We start from the raw sequence: 21801 nt of genomic DNA, 5'->3' as shown, positions 1-21801 counted from the left end.
CCTAACTAAATAACCTAAAGAAAAAAGTAAATCCTCTTTGAGTATCTTAATGACAATGATCCTGAGAGTGGCAAGCATAATAAATGGGATGTATTTAGTTATTGCTTTCCTCTGTCCTCTCTCTTTCTCTTTTAGTGCTTTCATGAAGTTGAATGGGCTGGGTATATGTTTCACGGTATACCCCAGAATTACATCCTGGAAGGCAGTTTCAGCACTGTCTAATGCAGACTGTGTTTTGAGTGCAGTCTGTCACTGTGACGGCTTTATCAGAAACCAGCGAGATACTGTTTAAAAAACAGAATAGCCTCTGCCATTTTTGCAAATTGCCCCACATAGCATAAAAACTGAAACAGTTGTTAAAACCTTACATGTGTTTTTATTCTTCTCGCCTTTTACTTTGTACTCTTCCTTGCTTAAGATATGCAAATAAGTGAGTTAAACTTCAGTAGTAACATTGAGTTTTTCTGCTCTTTGCGTTAGCTTGATGCAAGGTGCTGTGTACTTGAGGAACTTCTTTTAATCCCTTTGTGCATTTACTTCTGCTCAGAGACTCTTACAACCAAAGCTTAGTAATTTGTTTAAATCCTGCTGTTTTCTGTTGACGTTGTTACATGACTAGGCACACAACAGCTCCTTTCTGAATGGCAACCTGTGAGTAAGTTTGGTAAGTAGCACAGTGGGATCCTGTTCCCTAAGTGAAACCTCCCAAGTCCCTTGACACTATGAATAACAGCATAAATATTCTTTCCATAAAATATTTATGCCTTCATTCTCTGGAAACATTCATCTTGGGGTTTGTAAAGCTTTATTTTGGGGAAAGTCTGTACTACAAGCATCATCTTCATGTGTACTTGTGCCAGAGGCCTATAATCTTTGTTTTGAGAGTACATCTTACATTTTTCAGCAAGTAAATTAGCACTTTTCAACTACCAGTATAATGAGATAGATTGACGCTTGTTAAGAAATCTACCTGGCAGCTCTCTTCATCAAGAGGAATCGCCAGCAGCTGTGCATGTGTGTGCACATTACTGCAGCAGCAGAGACAGCCAGCTCCCTGCTGTGGCATCTGCTGGTGGTTGTGCCTGGGGCTGGCCTTGGATTGGGTGGCCAGGGCTCAGTAAAGGAGGTCCAGTGAGCAAGGACTCACAGGACATGGTCACTGGAGAGAAATATGCTCACAGCCTTGATGGAGGTGAAGAATGGCATTAGATGTGCACATGGCAGTGAATCTGTCCCGTGTATCATGGACCCATTAAAGCATCATGGTAGGGATGGCTGCAATGTTGTAACAGCAGTGCTACAATAACGAGAGAGCCCGTGTCTCCTGGTGGCTGGGCTTTCAGGAATCATTTGTGCTGGTGCGTGCACCATCCTCACAGAACATGATGTAGTAGTTTTTGTGATAATTATCTTGCAACTCCCTGAACTCCTGGAAAATTTTGTGGTGTGTTGGTCCAGGCAGGGGTTAATAGGAAATGGCCATCCAGCCTCATACGTCTGAAAGTTTTAGAAACAACTGAGTGAAAAAGTTCCTAAAGGAGTCAGAACCCTATGGCTGACTTAAAAAAGAAAACGTAATAGTGTAAGTATAGTATTAGCAATGTAGTAAAGCTACTATGCTAATAAAGCTGAACAGTGTAATACAATTACATCTTCCTGGGTTAACAACTCACAAGATATTTGTGTCTGTTGTTTCACATTTTTGTATTCAAGATGCTCAGAATAATTCCTGTGGTTTGGTGGATCATGATTTTTATTACGATGTTAATTATCTGGGCAGTCTTCCAAAGTCCGGGATTGAAAACTGAATGTGGGCAGCATGAACTGCAGATAATCTAGGCACAGAATTTTGAATGACAGCAGAGAAAAAAGATTATGGGTAAGAAGGTGAAATAGAGGCTTTTTCTTCCAAAAGAGGTAGGAGACTTTAATCTTCACATTGGGCTAATGGATCCAAAGTTTGAAGTTCTCGATTCAAGAAAGCAGTCAAGCATATGTTCAGTTTTAAACTGAGGATTAAGTAGTTCACTGGACAAAAGTCCCATTCAGGAGATTTCTCACATGTTTTTACTATTATTTATTGGTCTTTAGTATGGAAAATTAAGTTGATCCTAAGTTTATTTTGTGAAAATCTGAGTCTTCAGTTTCAAGAAAAATAGCTGCTTCAAGACCATAAATATTTATTTTTAACAAGTTTTAAGAAGTGTAGGCAGTGGTGTTTATGTTCCTCCAGTTCTGATACTTTCTGGGCTCGATACAGTTGCCTTAGTATGGATGTAGACAGTCCATCTGAGATGCCCTAGGGTATTCCACAGGTCCTTAGTATGCTAGTCCAGAGGAAACATGCATCTCTCGGGTCCATGGGATACCTGACAGCTTTGAAAATCCTCAGATACTTCAAGCTGTTTCTGGTTGCACCTTTTCTGCCTGTGTTTAAGCAACAGAATCAAAGCCCTGTTGAATCTACCTGGAGAAGTGCAGAATAGGTGAGATTACGGCTGGCTTCACGTGGGGAATGCAGCATCTTTGTAAACAAGATTCTCATAGTCTCAGATTTGATGTGCATGCATGCCCAAGCCGCTCTGTCCAGCATGCGTGCAATGGGAATCTTTCAGTTGTCTGATCACCAAAGATTTATTTACTTAGGAAGAAAACGTAAAAGCCATTTTACAGATACAGATACAGAAAATGAGTGAAGATTAGTGTAAGCTGCTGTAACAGAAAGGGTGTGTGGGTGTGTGTTACAGGTTAGACTGCAACAAGAAAATTACTATTTTCTTGTCCTCTTCTGTAAGCAGCGCAGAGTTGGCAGATGGGCTCTTTCAGATCTATCTGTAACAGTTTCAAGAAAACACTGCTCCTCAGCGGGTGGATACTTCTGTCACAGCACAGCCAACAGGGTAACTGGTTGTGTCATAACTTCAAGGCAAAAGGTTTTGTTTAAATAGACCTAAGTAAATTAGGGGGATTAAGGTAAGCCTACTGACTTCTCACTGGAGAACTTGATGAGAACTTGAGGGGATTTACTTGTTCGTTTTGGGACAGTGAAGTCCAGGAGAGAGACAGCAGCAACAGTAGGAAGTGATTTGGCACAAGACATCTTACTGAACTCAGCCCAGGTGTTTTGGACATGAGCATCTGACTGGGGCGTAAGTGAGGTACAGACCCTTTTGTAACGAGAAACATGCACAGTGTCCAAACTGGAAGTGTAGACCCAAAAAATGAAGATAGCTGGCTTTTCTTTTTCTTAACACTGCTGCAAAAATATTTTTCTATTGCTAGTGCCGCTTGGTTTGTGATGGTGGAAATCAGTATTTCCCACCTATTCCATTTTATTAAGAATGGTGTGTCATTTGCAGTATCTGTCCTAATAAGATCTGTTATTCTAAATCCCACAAATGAAATAAATCAGGCATTGCTTTCTTTAAAATATTCTAGCAATAGATGTTAAATTAATTTTTATTATATTTTATATTTGCTAGTTTCTTTATCCTTGCTGTTCATCCTGAAGTTCTCTGTAAGTCTGAACCTATAGAAATGTTAACCTCTGTAGCTGTTAATATAACTTTTCTGCCTTTTTATTTAACTGCTTTCCCACTATCTAGGAAAAACAAAAGGCTTTTGATCTTCATTTAAAGCTGCAGTTTTTATCCACTGTATTGCAGCAGGTGAGACTGCTTTGTTTTGTCTGTGTCGTCTTACATCTCTTACATAGTAAGAGATGCTATAAAGTGATATTGAGGGTTTCCACATTTCCCAAGCAAAATTATCAGTCTCAAAATGTTTTTCTGCAAATTTCAGGCCTGAAAAATCATACCTTTTGGCCACAATCAATAGTCATTGCAGAAAATTATTTTATAATCACAGTTAGCCTTGTGTCATGATGGGAGTGACGAGCATGAAGTAGACATGCGGAGCAGACTGGCTCTCTTATTTGGCTTTGTAATGAGAATTTGGTTTTATCAGTAAAGAAGAACAGAAGACAAAGATAAAGTATATGATCTTCCTATTCTCGTGTACTCATCTATGTTAAAAAATTTGGAAGGAAAAAAATCAAAATGTTATTTCAGCAATAAGATTTTTAGCATTTTTTTACTACAGTGGTCTTCAAAAATCTTTCTAAGCTCTGAATTTTAAAAATAAAAAAACCCTTAATTCATTGTAGAGATTGTACATAGAGAGTAGGCACTTTCTCACTTTGCTGCTAGTGTCTGTTGCTTATCATTCGTGTAGGTGGGAAGAGGTTTCATATTCTGTGCTATTTGAGTCTCACCTTATGAGAATCAGATATTAAAACAGATTTTCATTTTATTCCTTGAGCAAATATGTGCTTATCTTATATTTTAAAATATGTGCTATTTTTAGTATGTCAAATATATGGTAAGCAAATTAAATCTGTAGCATTCTGTCAGTCATAACACAAGAATCACTGTTTTTGTGTCAAGTTTGATGCTTAATTAAGCAAAACACTCCGCCCCTCAACTTTTTTTTCTCCTTACTTTCAGAGTTAAATTTTGTACTATGAATTTTAATCAGCTTTTAATCATCTTGGTTTTCTGTAGTAAAAATATCAAGGATGATTTTAAAGAAAAAATACTTTTCCATTTGTGCAGTGTCATCAGTTTGCGTCCGTTATAGATACTGTTACAGAATCTTGTGTGGATTTTAAGGTTTAAGTATTTCCATTTCCAATTTGGACCACAATATTTCACCCTTGAAAAATAACTTCCTTTCTCATGATTACAGGCAAGTTGTCTCTAGAAATGAGGCATTACAAATTATTAGGAATAACATCTGTAACTACATTAGGACAGTGGATTGAATTTGTTAGTAAAAATCTGATATTCTGAATTACCTAGCACAATTGAAAAGAGAGGCTGTATTTCTCTGTGTGGTAAATTGGAGAATGTCAGTAGAATAAAAGCTCACTCTAAGGAAATTTAGCTTTTTCTTTTCTTTTTTTTTTTTTTTTTTTTCTAAACAAGCACCCATAAATTAAGCTATTGATGTTAAGGCACGGAATAGTAATTCCTTAACAACACAGTTTATTGTGGTTTACTTGTCTTTCATCAAATACCAAGACAAGTTATAGCTTTTTTTCCCCAGTCTTTGTGGTAATGAGTGGTCTGGGCTCACTTTTAGGCCAAAGGTCTTTGGAATGTCAGGGTTGAGTGGTGCCATTGATAGCTGGGCACTGATGGCTCTTGTTTCTCCCACGCTGTCACTCAGCCAGTGTCCCAGATCTTGCTTGCCTGTGAAAGAGATGGACTTCTGGTGGCCTTTTCAGGGCCTTCTCAAAGCTGTACAGTGAACTCCTACAGGATGGGGAGATGAGAAGGGCACATCTGGGTTTAGGTTTTGTTTTCATCAAGTTTAGATTCGGTCAGGTTACTCTGAAAAGATTATCAACTAGTGGCAAAGCAAAACTCATCTTTTCCCCAGCTCCCCTCAACTCCGTACAAAAAAAATGAGGGATATTGACTGCTAAACAGGTACGCGACTAGAGTGTGATAGAACGGCTTGAGACTGGAGCTAAAAATGATTGCACTACAAGTCATCAAGGACGTGGTCAATACTGACAGGGCCACTAGCGATGGAAAGTTTTTCTTGTTCGGCTGCTTGATCTAACTGTTGGTGTCAACTGTTCTCTATTGAACTGCAAGTCACTGCCTCCCATGCCAGTTTAATAGAACCTAATGATGGCATGACATTATAGTAGCAAGAAAGAAAATGCTAATGGCAGAGTACAACAAGCAGAAGAAATTAGTGCAAGTGACAGAGAGCTCAACTACTTTAAGAGCATTAAAAATAAAAGCAATATTGTTCACGCAAAGGAAGCTTGGATGTGGAGGTGTCATAGGCTGCTGAGGTGCACATAGGTGCTGAGGGCTTAATGCCCACCTACTCTCAGCAGTTTCGGCACTTACATTGCTTCAGATTTATCATCCTGCTTCCCTTCTGTTACTCATCATCCTTTGTGCAAGGATGCAAATACTGTTTTATGAAGCACCTTCCAGTGTAGCATCCTTAAGGTAAAACAACAAGGGAAATACTGGCAATGTCAGCAGGGAAAGGAAGGAGAGACAGCAGAAGGGTAGAGAAATGGCTAACAGTCAGCAAGAGCTAGCTAAGACCACTGGGACATAATCTTCAGCAAAACAGGAATCCTTTCCATCTGTCCAAGCACACATAGAAATAACAGTAAAGAAATTTTACAAGATGCTGTTTGTAATATTCAATGCACGCATGTACATATATGTGCTTGCATCCACACAGTTTTTGAGTATTTCATCGACTTTAAGTGTCTCCAATGAAGAACTCGGGAAAAATGAGCAATTCCTTTTGACTGTGTCTTTAATGTATTTATGAGTGTGAGCATTAATCATCATAAAAAGGATAAATGCATGTTTTCCTCATTCCATTAAATTCTTAATCTCAAATTCAGTAAAAAATGAGATTCTCATAACCAGTTAGAAACATTAAAATTTGGATCAGCTGCATCAGTTTGATCTGTAGTGGGGTGGTGTTACTCTAGAAGTAGGGTAGCACAGCTAAAATCAGAATGCATCTGGGTGTTTCAACAAGAATCGTTGCGCTTAGCTTTTCTGTGCTAGGTATTTGTAACAGAGATTGCTTTCTGTGTCTATCACGTACATTTTAGTTCTTTGACTTGCTTGACAAGACAGATGGGAGAGACTTCATCATGGCGTGATAGCTGTCTCTTTGAATCACTTGTAGGTGGTAATAATGACCTTTCCTGCAAGGGCAAGATAAATGAGACAGCCAAAAGGTCTTTATAGCAATTTGAAATGTCCACCTACCGGGGTGATCTGGTGTGCATGTGTCTGTGAATTTTAGGTGATTTTTACAGAACCTTGTAAATCTTAAGTTTGATGTGGGTGGTTGGGGAGGGGAGAGGGTTGTGAAGCATTAAAAGTCCAGGATACTTGTTAGGTTTTGGTTTGGTTTTTTCCTCCTTATACATGTTCAATAATTCTGTGTAGAGTACCCCACTAGCTTTGCAGACTGACCATTTTGGAACATGAGTTAGCAGCTTTTGACAGTGCTCAAAAAAAACAACAGGGTAAAGCTGAGCTTTAAATATCCTTTGGCAGAAAACTTTCACAAAGTTTAGATTTAAATACACTGAAATATTGCTTGTGCTTTTAAGTTTTGGGAGTTCTTCATGCATACTCTAAGGAATATTACTTTTGCTTGCCATGTATTTCTTTACGATGTTTAAATTTTAGTGCTATATCCGTGTTATACTATAAAAGCAGATGTTTCACAAGCTTAAATAAAATCTTTAATGTTGTGACTGCTGTGTCTAGATACCTGCAGGCTAGGATCAAGATACATTCAGCGATACACACTTCAAGAACGTTCATCTAGCTGCCTTGTGCAACATTTAATGGGAAGCAAATCTTTGGTTTTAGAGGTCAAACAGGATCTGCCACTAAGAACTTACGTAAAAATTCTAAAAAAGCTAAAAATCACATTTCTGCACTAGGGGAAGTTTAGACTGGGCATTAGGAAAAATTTCTTCACTGGGAGAGTAGTCAAACACTGGAACAGGCTTCCTAGAGAGGTGATAGATGCCCTGAACTGGTCAGTGTTTAAGAGGCATTTGGACAATGCCCTTAACAGCATGCTTTAACTTTTGGTCAGCCCTGAAATGGTCAGGCAGGTGGACGAGATGATCACTGTTCCCTTCCAACTGAAAAACTGTCCTGTCCTGTCCAATCCTATCCTATCCGATATTTCTCACTTAACTTGTCTTCCCCTATCCATGACCTGTTGAGAAGGTAGGGTCTTTTACTCAAAATCTTGATTTCATGAAGCTTCCTATTACAGAACACCTCACCAGGAAAACAAAAACCAAAAAACCTGTTTTGTAGTAATTGATCTGTAATAAATGCCAATATGGATTTTCATATTCTGCCATAAGAACACCTTTTCTGCATTTAATTTAATCCTTTTTGGAAATCCATCATTAACTACAAAGGATAATAAAAAAATTAAGACATAATGAACATTAAAGTGGGGCTACGGTTCTTGAAATGGAGAACATACATCAGTGAAGACAATGAAGAAAGTGTAGCGTCTGGCCTTTATCCTTTTTTGCTCACTACTCATAGAATAGAATAAGAATTAGGTACTTGTAAAAGCCAATACTAAAACAAAGTAACATTGATTTCCTCTTCTGTCCTATAAAATTATTGATCTGTTTCTAACCTAATTGGCACTTGTGAAAATAAATGGAAAAAGCAGTAGGCTATTTATGGGGTTCAAGTATTTGTTCTCAGTACGAGAGTCCTAGGCCTGCTTGTTCAGGGCTGTGTTGGCTGTCCTAACAAGCTAAAGATCTGAGTGCTGTAGCATACTGTATTTGCTTTGTTCTCCTTCTCTTTAATCTCATGTATCTAATTATTTCTTGTAATTCAGAGAAGTAACAGTGCTAAAGATGCCTTAATGTATTGATACACAGCAACAGAGCACACACTGCTCAATTTTTCAGTAAAAGTTTTATCTAATGTAAAAATGAACAGCTGATTAAAGGAAAGAGACAATAAAAGAAGTTTTCCAGTTAAACCCACCAGAGTTTGTGCAAAGCAAAGGCACGCTATTTCTCTTGCATCCTGCCTAGGAGGCCAGCTGACATTAACACAATGTTTACATAACACAAAAACATTTTTATTCAGTTATGTTTTCCTTTACTATAGAATTTACTATATAGGATACAAAGACTGTCTGTTTCCTTGGGTTTGATCCTCAGATATTTTGTTTGTGGGAAAATGTACAGATGAGTAGGCCCCTAGTCCACATGCATTTAGTATTCGCAGCTTTGAGGAGGAATTAAATGTAGGTCTAGATTTCCCACGCTTTCTTTTAGGCAAAGCAACACTAAAGGTGTTGCACATAAATTCAGTGACAGCATTTGTATTGGCTTCAACAAGCTTTGGCTGAGTCTCCAAGCTGTCTAGTCCGGATGTGGAGCTTGGTGCTCAAAGGTACATCAGGTGAAATTTAATTGCAATCGGAGGAGTTGTCCTGAAACCTAAAGGTCTGTGAGAATCATCAGAATCAGAACAGTTAATTAAAAATTACAAATGAGGAACACTCATAAAAAGGCTTATGGTTGTTTAAAAAAGAAGAACGAATAAAACTACATGCTTTTCCTTGGTGTATCCTTGGTATATATATGTTCCTATCATATAATTCATAACAAACATCTTTGTAAAATACTGTCCTCATAGGGCTGCTTAAGATTGTTCTCCCCTGTTTGGGCTGCTATGCAATAGCTGCTGCGGATATGGAGACAGATGATTTCACATCTGTTTGCCAGTACTCAGAAAGGAAGACTGTGTTTTAAAACAGTTTAAAACACTATTGCAAAAACAGCCTCATCTATCTCACTTGGATTGCAAAGCTGGCTATTTGTGTGCTCCTTTAGGATAAGATTTGGACCATCCCTCCAGTAGAAATTGTGTTGCAGAAGAGATGCATGTGTACGTTATGTTGCATGCTGTAGCAGTGTGCCTATGTGAAAGAGGGCGGGGGGGGGAAGAGAAGTTGATTCCAATTTCACCACACAGCTAGCTCTTGTGTGTGTTCACGGCAGTTAGCCAGGTATATTGTCTTGGTTTAGCTTGGTTAAAGCTGCAGCTATTAGCAAGGTGATTTTACCTGTTACATCTCTATGCTAATATAATGCTGTTGTTTTCTCTTGTAACAAAACAGAAGTACTCTGCTGTCTCTCTCTGCAACATATCTACAGAAGTCCTGAAAGTCATCAATGCTACTGAAGAACTGATAGCAGAATCCACTGGTCCCTGTGATTTCCCAGCTGACATTCAGGACAGAGGAAGAGGGACCTTCCCGCTGGGAACAGACCCCATCAGACTTGATGAGCAGCTCACCACACTGGAAGAAAATGTAAGAACATGAATCAGTTTGTGAAAGTGTCATGTGCGTGACTGAGTGTACCTGTGTGTGTGTGCCAGCTGCAAAGGGAAAGCACGTAGACAGCATCAGTGGATGTGCAGAATTAATCTGAGGTTGTTAAACAAATAGACAAACAGAACAAAAATATTACATTTCAAAGGGGTGCTCAGCTGTGCTGCTGTTTTGTTTTGGTTTTGGGGGGGTACTTCAAAATATATGGGGGAAGAGGAGAGTTGGATGGTTTGGGGTTTGCAACTAATTTTAGAATCCCTATCTCAAAAGTTAACGTAAGCCTTCTGAACCTCTGTGGCTGTGCAGCTGCACCATGCCTGGCTGAAGCCACATGTCTCCCAGCCCCAGCATAGCCTCATTACTGTAAGGACAGGTAGGGAAAGCATGTCCCCAGTCACACAGAGAAGAAATGGAGGAGTCTTCCTCCCCCCAGGCACCCCCAGCATACTGCACTGAGCACCCAAGGAGCCAGAGCTGCCTGCTGCACTGTTAAAAAGAGCAGGCTGGAAAAGCTGAATTAAACAAACATTCATTTGGCCACATCTGAGTCGTCTGTCCTTTTTCATGAGTACTTGTCATCTGCAGGAAAAAGTGAAACGCTGAGTCAGAGAGGGGAGTCACTACTCGCTGGAAAATGTTATGCATCCGCTTAATGGAGTTGGTACACATGTAACTTTCGATTTTCTCTTCTTCCCACATTTAACTGGTTACATTTCAGTGATTTTTCCCCCCCCTTCATTAGGAGCTCTTAAAGACCTTGTAAAAATCTGTGTTGTCCCATTATAAGATTCTGATTAATTCAAGAAAATAGATCCTGGTTTTCTTTAGCCCCAGAAAATTTTCAGACAGAATCTCTTGGGGCATAAAATCAGTTTCCTCCACAGAAGCACACTTCCACAACAGCCCCAGGCTAAGGGCTGAGTAGGAGATAATCCATGGCAATAGCAGCCAGTCCTGGCACTGGGCTTGTCCTACTCCACAGCCCTCTCAGCAGTCCCACAACTCCCCAGTCCTCTCACCACACCTTTTCTGAGCTCAAATCTCCCAGCCCTGCTTCAGTTCAGAGGTTCCCATACTTGATCCTACCCCTCCTAACCTCAGCCGCTCCAAAACCATTTCCACGTCAGACCTTTCCCCCTGTCCACACCAACAGGATGCCCTCCAGCCTACCCCTGAGCACCTTCACTCCTCCCCAGCAAGCTCCTGATCCTAACCTGACCTCCAAATTTCCCCTTCCCACCTCTGCTCATCCTTCCAAGGCATCCTGCTGTGCCAGCTGAGGTACTCCTGCTCTTCCCTGCTCCCACACACTGTCCTGATTGCTGGCCTCTCCTGCCCTCCCCCATGGGGCACCACAGCCACTTGAACCTGCCCCACCACAGGGTTTTCCACACGGTGGCCATGCTCCTGGCTCCTCTCTGGGAGGGGAATTCAAAATGAACAAGGAAAATAAGCTTGGGAGTCAAACACAGTGGGGCTGGAAGGGCAGGAGAGGAGGATGTGTCCAGGAGATGCTGGATGTGTGGCGCATCAGATCTGGCCCTCTGCAGAATGGTAAAGGCTTCCCATAGCAGTTGCTGCTCTAATGCCTGGAGAAGGGTATACCTTGGGCTTGTGGTGAGCAAAGTGGCTTCCTCATGCTACCTACCATGATACTCATTTCATTGTTACACAACAGATGCAGCCCCACAACTTCTAGTTGGGTTTGGTTAATCTTTTTTCAGAATAATAGAAGTAGGTAAGTAGATGGAGATGTTCCTCTCCCCATGAAATGCTAACACATCCTAGCTCCAAACGCACAGAATGCATCTGGCAGGAGAGTGAATACATAATGAAAATCCATGTCCAGGCTGGATCACATCTTTAGAAAAACTAAGAAATTCCGCAGGAGGACAGAAAGCAATTTGGGGAGAGTTGTTCCCACATTTTTCCTGGGGAGAACTGTGTTGTAAACTATCGGAGGTGCATTTTTTTTCCTAAATCGCACTCCAACAATCCCTCCCACCCTTGTGGAGCTTTGGCATCTGTGGTGCTGTGGCCCCTAGTCATTCATTTGGGCCGAGATTTCTCGCTGAGCAGAGACTGGGCACTGAGGCAGAGCATTTCTTGCCTTGGCATTGCCCTCTGCAGCTTATCTCTGGTTTACCTTCTCCCAGTGCCTTGCACAACGCATAAGGCATCCCGCTCGGCCTTGCTGCGAACCCACACTACATGTCTCTGCCCTACACGGGATATGCAGTAGATGGCAAAACTTTGTTTCAAGATTTCACCACCACACTCCATGAAAGATTTCTGAGGAGCCTTTAGAAATCGAGGAATCCATAACTTTTCCCAGCACAGCTGGGGGCATATCTGAGTGCAGCATATCCTCTTTGCAGAGGATCTGGGTGTATATAGACAATTTGTTCATTTTTCTCTCTCTAGCATTTTGGGGACTATACACACATCAGTGTGGAGAACGTAGGGCCACCTGTACCAGCACAAGGTCAGGTGGGTTTTAGTGGAAGCTGTACATACCTAAATGACAGTAAAATAAGTCTCCACAATCTGAATGGGAATGTATGCATGAGGGCATAATTTAGTGGAGACCTACAAGTACAGAATTGCTGTTTGGAAGTGCAATGATTTTCCAGGTAAAGAAAATATTCTTTAGGGAAAAAAATATTTATATCTAGCTGGAAAAATGTTCAGTAAAATTAAAAATTGACCAGTTTAGGGGATGATTGAGTTACAAAAACATTGATGACCTTCCCTTCCCACATTTTTCTGTGAGTTCTATTTTCTTTAAATTCACCACCACCATACTTCTTTGCAAGTACAACTTACTGTGCAGAGAATTTTGGCACAGCATTTAAATACATCTTTTCTTTAACTTTCTAAAGATGTTTCTGTTCATAACGTTCCTTTTTCTTCTTTCTCAATCTCACGTCTGAAAGACATGACAGGGATATGTAAAAAATCACCTTTTAATCTGAAGCAACTGTGGTATGTTGCATCACAAAGATGTATAATTTAAATTAATGGAAAGGATAATTAAAACCCACAAAAGCAGGAGCATTTCTATTTAAATCAGCCTGTTAACTTTATGGCCCACCTGTGTCTCCAAGTACTTCAGCAAAGATGTTAAAACAGATCACTTATTTGTTCTAGGTACATTTTTCAAAGATTTCATGCCTGCAGTTAGACTGTGGTCTTACAAGATGCAGTGAATTTGCTTCTTAGCAGTGTCACATACATGAAAAAAATATATCTGTGTTTATGCCTTGAAACAGCTGATACAACGGAAAAAAACCACTATTGCAAGCAATTAAGAAACAATAATAAAATAAAAAGTAATAAAAAGTAAACACTTACTTAAATCCTAATCTAGTTATTGTGCACCACTTTTGATCCATAAAGTCACAGCATGGCCAGAAATTATTTGGATACCTGTTATGTCAAAGGACTGCATGATCTAAAAGTTGTATGCAGATCTAATGACTTGAGTGGAAAACATGTATGAAATGAAGGTATCTGCTCAAGGACCTAGTGCAGATCCTGTTTGCTTGCCCCTTGGACCATGAAGTCAGCCACAGAACATGTTCAATTTGTGCTAGTTCTGTAGCAACACGGTGTTTACTGCTATTAGTGAGTGAGGCTGCCAATAGGGAAAATGAGAGTATGCATTTCATTTCCACTGTGCTGTTACCAGCTTCATGGAAACAGTCTCAGCTATCTAGTAAAGAGGCAGAAGGTGCAGTATTTTCACACGGGTCTGAACAATTTTAAGCACGCATGTCAAATACTAATGCTTGAAAACGACCCTTTTCTATAATACGGAGACCTCCATCTGGCTGTATACCTTTGATTTCTGTGTGAAATAAAAGAAACACGTAAAACAGAGTGTATCATCAATTATTACTCCAAGGAGATGAATGGAAATGAACCCTTTACCTGCAGTTATCAGAGGTGTCGTAGATGGGTCTAAATATTAAAAGTTTTTTGGTTTTAGGGAGGATGTCCTAATAATAAAGTCTGTTATTCTCTCTTACGTGGCCCAGATAAGTCTGTTGAACCTCCACCGATTCACTCCAAAGGGCTAGGAGGCTAGAAGGTTTTGACTGCTGTATATTTGTGTGAGAGCAGGATGGAATGGGAAACTGTGTTGTGCATGTAAGCAACTTTGTTGCTCTTTAAGACGTTAATAATCATATGCTGCTGAATAACTACTGCTGAAAACTCTTAAAGAGTTTTGACTGCTAGAAGGCATTAGGTGTGTTTAATAAGAGCTTTATACGAGGTGTGGCCTGTTGGCTTCCCCTTGCAGACTTAGGAGTTTTGTTATGCAATTGAGTATTGACAATACTAAGCAAGCATTTGAGCTATTTTTGTTTGTTTGTTTGATGGTGAATCTGGAGCAAATCTTTTAGAATACCATTGTAGAATACTATGAAATCTGGAGTGCAGCCACCTCATGCCTCCCTTCTTTTTGTGGATGTGTTTTGAGATTATTCCCCTATGCCTTTCCTCTGCCAGGTAAGTCTCCCTGTAGAGGGTTAGCAAGGAGCAAAGCTCAAAGTTACAACGGAAGATGCAGCCTGCTCAGACCTCGATGCCCACAAAACAGAAAACACTGACACCTCTCCCTGCCTTGGCCCTGCAGGTGTACCTGACAGCCAGCACCGTGTACGGGCTGGAGGAGCAGCTGACCAACCTGGAAGATGCCGCACGCAAGATCAACAGCGTTACTGCAGAGTCTGAGCTGGCCGATCTGGAGGATCAGGTGGCCACAGCGGCTGCTCAGGTTCATCACGCGGAGCTTCAGGTGAGGACGCCCGCTCCTCCCTATCTGCAGGTTTCACACCGCCTTGCCTAGCACTCACCTGCTGTCTGCGCACGCTTACTTTCAATGTTCTTTTGTACTGCAGTGGGCTGGTGATCCAAGGATGCTGACTGCATCACAGGAGCTGAGCAAAGTGTAACTGGGATGTGTAGCTCAGCCCAGCCAAGAGTACTGTGTTTGCTTGTTTCTCTCCCCCTCAGCTTGTTTTCAGACACAGGAGTGCAACAGCCTGATGCTGCAACACTAATGCTGACCCTGCTCCTTGCTGCCAGGCAGCTCACTTGTTGCGCTCTGTCACACACGTGGCTGTGGTCAGACGGCAGAGACAGTCTGAGGCAGTTTATCTGATGGGCAGATTGTAAAGCACTTCCCGAGAGAAGCCAGTATTGGTACCATTTGACCAGAAAGGCCGACAGCCGCTAAGTGCAGAGCCTAGCACGTGCCAGCCTGCCTTGGGATTTAGCCGCTAAGCAGCACATACCCCAGCCAAAAGGCAATTGCTCTTGTGGGCTGTGATCTAGCAGCTCTCTAGTGAGCTCCAGATGATCTGGTGCTGAAAGCGGAATGGAATGAGGTGACGCTGCCAGACATCAAGGGACTCACACAGCTGGCAGCTCCCTGCAGCCTGTGCTAGGTGAGGTGCTGTGACCTGCCTGTGCCGGGCTGCGTGGGAACTACCTGCTCACTGCACTCAGCAGGAGCACGCTCGGTGCAGGACTGAGCAAAGATCTGAGAGTCTGGCGTGTCCCAGATGTCAGAAGTGCATTCCTACACTAGGCAGCAAACGGTGACGGTTTTTTGGTTTTGATCATGATTTTATGGTAAATATGTTAATGGGGGTGAGAGGAGGAGAGAGGCCTGAGCTATGTGAGGAGGATCACAAAGAGGCCAACAGAAGGTCTTCTGCAGGGTGAACAGCTTCAGGTGTCCTCGTGAATCAGGAGTTGAGTTACACGTCTGACTTCTCTGACGCTTCTTTCCCTTTTTGGCAGCGTTTGTTTCCACTCGTCTCAACACCAGCCTGCTTTCCCCCCGATGTTTACTTCCTGGGACTTTTGGCTTTCCTAGCAATTTGTTTTCCCTTGAGCATTGTTATATAGTGTGTACCTGCATTTATGCGTGCCTGTGTTTAACATACATATACACTTAAATTATAAATATTTCAGATCAGATGTGTAGATTTTGTGACAGAGGATGTACTTTGCATGTTCATGAAATTAATTCTGGGTTAGGAAATGTGTCGCGCAAAGTTATTCTTTGAATGTAACCTTTGAAAAATACAGCTTGAGTGAACTCAGGATTATGCAACTAAAGGTAACTGGTAGATAACAGATGCAGGTTTTCTCTCCTCCTTTCTTTTTTTCCCTCAAAAGGAGTAAAATGCCTCCTCCTTGGAGTCACAAGGTAGGTTGGATTGTTCTGTCACTCCATCTTTACTCACAAACTAAGCCCCTTTTTAACATCAGGACTAAAGAATACAGGAAGGTGTCAGAATTGCTGAAGAAGTTAGCCATCTGATTATATTTTTTGATTAAAGAGGATTTGACTGGGGGAGGGATATATTTTGGTAGTGGCATCCACAGTAATGTTAAAACTTCTTTTTCCCCCTCCCCATCTGTCTGTCTGTCTCTTTTATTTTCTTTGAAGATTTCAGATATTGAGAGCAGAATATCAGCTCTCACTGTTGCAGGCTTGAACGTGGCTCCATGTGTTCGCCTGACAAGAAAACGGGATCAAAGGCAAACAAACCAGGTGCCAGAACATTATGTAGTATTCAAAAATACATTGGGGAAATTTTGCCTCTCTTTCTGCAATGGAGTTGATTAATGTGTATTTGTTGTTTACAGATGCATACAATAGACACGTCAAGACAGCAGAGGAGAAAACTTCCAGCTCCACCAGTAAAAGGTGCACTTAAGTTGTTACATATGTTATATAGAGAGTCTCTCTTTGTAGGGTTCAATATAATGTACAGTTCAGCAAAGTAGGGGAAAGATTAAGTGACAAAATCAACAAAGAAAGCCTAAATATGTCCGCCCTCCTCATTTCCCATTTTACTTGTGTTACATAAAATACCCATTAGTCATGTTAAAAAGCATCACCACTTCCTCTTCAGTGGAAGTTGTGACAGTGGCAAATTAACAGCAGCAGAAGCAGAAGGCTGGGAAAAGCCAATAAGCAATGCTGAGTACTTGCCCTGCAGCACAGATGATGATGCTCCAGCGTGCCTGGGGTTAGTTTGTGCAGTTGCAGTGTTTAATTACCAAAAGCCAGTTGCCACCCTCCACAACCACCGTTACTTAAAGCCTGTGTACGCTGATTTCAGTCCATATGATGTGGCTCAGCAATGTTCCTGGTATGTTAGGGTATGGTTGAGTAGGTGAATTGGCTTTATAAAATAAAGTGCTTTCTTCTTTCATATTTTCTCCTTTTTTTTTTTCAAACCCCACAGTGTGTTATCTCTGATAATTCTAGGGCCTGCTTCACCTTGCATTATTCTTGTTTTATTCTTGTGTAATTCCACTGGTTGACATGGCCTCAAACTTCAGTAAATTTGGGGTATCACAGCCTGCTCTTTTTCTTTTAAATTAAATCCAGGTTTCTTTATGCATCTTAGGAGAAGCTTTATCTCTAGAAGCTGTGACTCTTCAGGAGTATTGCTACATCTGCTTCGATCTGTTATGTGAATAAAATCTCCCTTTTTGTATTTTTCCCAGGTGAAAAAGTAGATGGTCCTCCAGTTACCACTGTCCGAACATTTAACAGAAACTTCATGCTTCAAGGATCTCTAACACAAAGAGCTAAAGAGAGGAAAAGCACTGCCAAGGACTTAATGGTAAACTCAAATGTTTTTAAAAATACTGTTAAAAGCAGTAAATAGAAGATAGTGGTATCTGTGTAGGCAGCTATAGTTCAGTATCTTCATAAAACTTCTCTTAATAGTTTGAGGAAAGAATAGAGACCACTGAGGCAGCTCTGAAAAAGTATGACCAGTGTCCTGGAAGGTGTCTGACTATATGTCATAGTATAACAGCTCCTGAGTATCAGCCTGAGTGAATGTACCATGGCTGCCAGGTGTCCAGGAATGTGCTACACTTACTTTTTTAAAAAATAAGTAAACTAGTGGTCCCCTGCAATTCGGGCTTCTGAACCAAACCCTCAGAGAACCAGCTGCATGCTTTAACTCAGCAGGTGAGAGTCATGCTGAACCTCACTAATTTTTGAGAAGTGTTCAAAGGTTACCGAAGTGGAATTTAAGGGGTGGATAGGCCACGCATTGGCTCTGCAGGGTTTGAACAAATAGGCTTTGCTGGACAGCTGTCAGCCATTTCTCCTACAGTAGCCACAGAGGATAAGGAAAAAAGCTGACTGTCCCGAAGCAGTCTGCCACTAGATAATGTGGAAAATAGGCAGGGAGGTGAGAAGGAAAAGGACCTGGGTCTGTAGAAGCTTCAGTAAGGTAGTGTTGTGTGTCACTCATGGGTTGTTTTTCTTTCCTGTCTCTCTCTGTTCTAGGAACCTGCGATAGGATCTGCTGTGATGTACTAAACTTAGACTTCCCTACTGCCAATAACACACTGCCTAAGGCTGTACACTACAGTGCCTTTACTTAACAGCCATTGTGTATGTCCAGCTGAAAATGGACCCTCAAGAACCCACAAAGCCTCGGTTATAGGGCTTCGTTTGGATACCTCACTGAGAAAGCTGTCCAAGTCTTCAGCATTATGGTCTGCTAAAGGAAACTCTGCCTTAAAGTTCTCACGAGACTCTAGACAGGATGCTGAGTTTCAAAAGCAAGGCTCCACATTTTAAGATGCACTTTTTCTCCCTATTGATTGTACTAAAGTATGTTGTCTTTAAACCGCAGTATGTTTTTGTACGCTTAGTCAATCATAATGATAGGCCAATTAATCTGCCAGAGCAGACCTGTGATCCATATTTGCTGGCCTCTTACTATTCACATAGGCCACGTGTCTTGTTGAGCAATAAGAACAACTCTGTGCAGTGTACGCTGCTTTTCAGCTGCGTGGTAGGAGTGGAGAATCAGTGTACCTAGCTCTGCTCCCAGGGAGTCAGTGGAAGTTTTGACAGGGTTTGTAGGAGGAGATGCAATATGCAAGGACTTCTCTGTTCACTGAGGGTATGTTTGGCAGACTTGGTGTTCTAGCTCCAGAGCCAGGTATTTTGCTCTTGGCAGCAGGGGGAACATGGATGTCACGTTGAGCCGTGAATTGGCGGCAGCACATGTGGACCAGGCGTCTGTTGAGTTACAGTCCTGGCGTCTGGAAACATCTGAACACTGTTGTGAAACCAACACCTTTGTATGTCTCGCTCTTCTTGGTAGCGTAGTCCGCTTGGTGGTGTCCAGCCACACTGTAGTTCAGAATAAATTATGACCAAATCTTCAAGACTGGAAAAAGAAAGTCAAAGCATTGTGGATGAGATATCTGCTGACTGGCTCTGGTGGTTGTAGGCTGGCTGCGGCCTCCCGGCTTTTCTGAGGAGGTGGCAAATGTAGCCCAGACGTCTCTGCCTTGACTAGCCTGTAGCCACTGCAGAGTATTTGGGGCCTCTCACTGGGGCCATGTGCACCCCACCAACGTTGGACCACTCTGAATTGGACTGTGAATAGGAAAATTTCTTCTTTCTTGACACCTTCGAAAGGTGAGCCAAACTGGAAAGGCCTTGAGCAGATGCCTTAGGAGGGAAGATGCTTCTTACATGGTGTCCCCCTCACCCTTTTTGGGGAGGACCTTGCCAATTTGTGGTACTTCTTGTTCCGAACAAAACAAAGGAGGTAGTTAGAGGAGGTGATAAGCCAGTGAATCCCTTATCTTCCACACAAAGTGCAAAGCTGGTACCCAAATGCAGACTGGGTTGAAGTGAAACGTGCTGTGAAGGAGGGTACGGGCTGGCAAGCTCCCCGCAGTACCCAGGAATGGTGAGCTCTCCTGAGAGCAGGGGGTGCAGCAAAGGGACCTGCTCCCTTCCCTGGGCTCCCAGCAAACACCCACTAGCAGAGTGCCACGTTACCTGCTGTGCAGCGGGAACACAGTCCCCCAGGACACCGGGCCATGAAATGGCTATTGTTGGGCAAGTGTGAGCAGAACTGGGCAAATTGCCTGGCTAGGCTGGATTTAGAGGGGCGGGTGAGGAAGGTGAGGCTGGATGGGACGGCTGGAAAAACAGCGCCAGCTGCAGATCTGCCACCCACATTTGACATCTAGCTTGTCAGTACTCTGATGCCGAGCTGCATGTAAGGAACCCTCGGAATAAATACAACCATCGTCCCACCTACAGTACGTAAGTGTCACTCCATCCCTTCAAGGAATTTCCATTTGCTCGAGATCTGACCCAACGTGTTTTTTTCTGGGTAAAATTATGCCTTCTTTTACTCTCACACAATACTAGTTCTCTGAAATTGGTTTGCACAGATATGAGGGCAGAATTTGGCCCACTCTGTTTAATATATATATATATATAAAACAAACAGATTTTATCTATATATGCAATCCGGTAAAGGAGATTAAACAGAGTAGGACGCCTAGTAATTTTTTTGTTATCCAGTCTCCTCCTACTTCCTTGACTGTTCTCATGTATGTATACAATACATTCCCAGGTTCTGGTTTATGCAGGTATGCGTGTTATGAAATGTCATTAATGGTGGTTGGTCTACATATTCGTCTAATAAATAATAACTAATATTGTGTATGTAATATCAGTACAGAAATGACTAATTTTAATAGAATAACTCTTCAGCTTTTGTTCTATTAGTGTGATTTAAACAAGCCAACAAGGTTTGGAATAGGTTGTTTTCCTTAAGAGGCATGAAAAGCAACTGTTATCGTGTTACAATGTTAAAATATTCAGTCTTCTTTGACAGAAAAATGTGTACTGTGTAGGCATTGCAAAAAAAAACAAAAAAAAAAGAAAAAAAAATTCCCACCTGCTAAGGCATTTGGATTTTTACAAATGTTTATTGTGCCAAATATGTGCAAAAATATAATTTACTGTTTTAAAAAATCATAAAAGCGTATGTTATAGCACACAAAGAATTATTTTGTCATCAAGTGATTTCAATCTTTAGTGTTAATATTTATATTTAGATTAATTTTTATAAATGAAAATATTTTAATGGGTAAAATGAAGACTATATGATCTATTTGATTAAGTCTGAGTGAATATTAAGCTTGCCTTGTTGTTGTTATCTGCATACTCACCAAGAATTATTGTCAAGAGAAATTACAAAAGAGTAAAACCAATTTATGAAAAGAATGCCTTTTCAAGGACTTGATTCATAAAGAAAAACCGAAAGTTCTTCTCTGTTGTGTGGATTTATGTGCACTTGGGCCAGGAAGCACGCAGAACACACTGCTGCGGGCAGCGCTCGGGTGCTGCCTGTCCCCACGCAACCCCATTAAACCCAGGAGATGGGCAGCGCTGCAGAATTCCTGTGAGCCGAGGGGAGGAATGCACGTTCGCACGCTTGGCTCAGATTTTTTTCACTGGGGCTGGGATGGGGGGAACCCTGTTATGAACATTTGACGGTTAGTCTTCCCCAAACTGTCAAGTCTGTTGGGCAAAATACCATCTCAGACAGAATTTCTCAGGCAGGATTTCTGTAATTTTCGCTTGGATTGGTGCAAAATGACAAACTGAGCAAGAACCCTGCCAATAATCTTAGTCTAGCATTTCCAAAGTCCCATGCAATGAATACTGATCAAAACTTTTCTTTATCGGTGTATTTTCTCCACCATGACAGCGTTCATTTAAACTGGCATGTTTTAAGTAACACTTTGGGTCAGCAGACACATTGTTGTATTATAAATAGTAGTAACTTCCTTATTGTAGTAAAACTCCACTCCTTGCTGACAGACCATTTGCAAAAAGAGGAAAAAAAGGGATAGATTATCTGCAATGATTAATTCAGCTCCTATCAATTTTTAGTAGTAATTCTAAGAAAGCATAACTAGAAACGCAATTTTTAATTTGTCTTTAGCAGAATAAGTCATGGCCTGGAT

The 21801-nt window shown here is 41.4% G+C and overlaps 1 protein-coding gene across 8 annotated transcripts in view; it reads left to right on the top strand.

Annotated features, from left to right (window-relative positions):
• Window positions 1-21097, top strand: part of MYRIP (myosin VIIA and Rab interacting protein) — a 340631-nt gene extending 319534 nt beyond the window's left edge. For 7 of the 8 annotated variants that reach the window (XM_080382640.1, XM_080382636.1, XM_080382638.1 and 4 more), the window contains 6 exons: window positions 9742-9936; window positions 14600-14761; window positions 16427-16531; window positions 16627-16687; window positions 17497-17615; window positions 18296-21097. In XM_080382640.1, coding sequence (XP_080238766.1) covers window positions 9742-9936; window positions 14600-14761; window positions 16427-16531; window positions 16627-16687; window positions 17497-17615; window positions 18296-18328 — 675 coding nt within the window. In that variant the 3' untranslated portion in view covers window positions 18329-21097. The remainder of the gene's footprint in view (window positions 1-9741; window positions 9937-14599; window positions 14762-16426; window positions 16532-16626; window positions 16688-17496; window positions 17616-18295) is intronic. The other variant, XM_080382639.1, reaches the window with a different exon arrangement.
• Window positions 21098-21801: the final 704 nt, after the last annotated feature.

Source organism: Falco punctatus (genome assembly GCF_963210335.1).
Source record: "Falco punctatus genome assembly, chromosome: 4".
NCBI classification, from domain to species: Eukaryota; Metazoa; Chordata; class Aves; order Falconiformes; family Falconidae; genus Falco; species Falco punctatus.
Note: the sequence above shows the minus strand (reverse complement) of the source record. Positions and strands in the feature narration are given on the sequence as shown.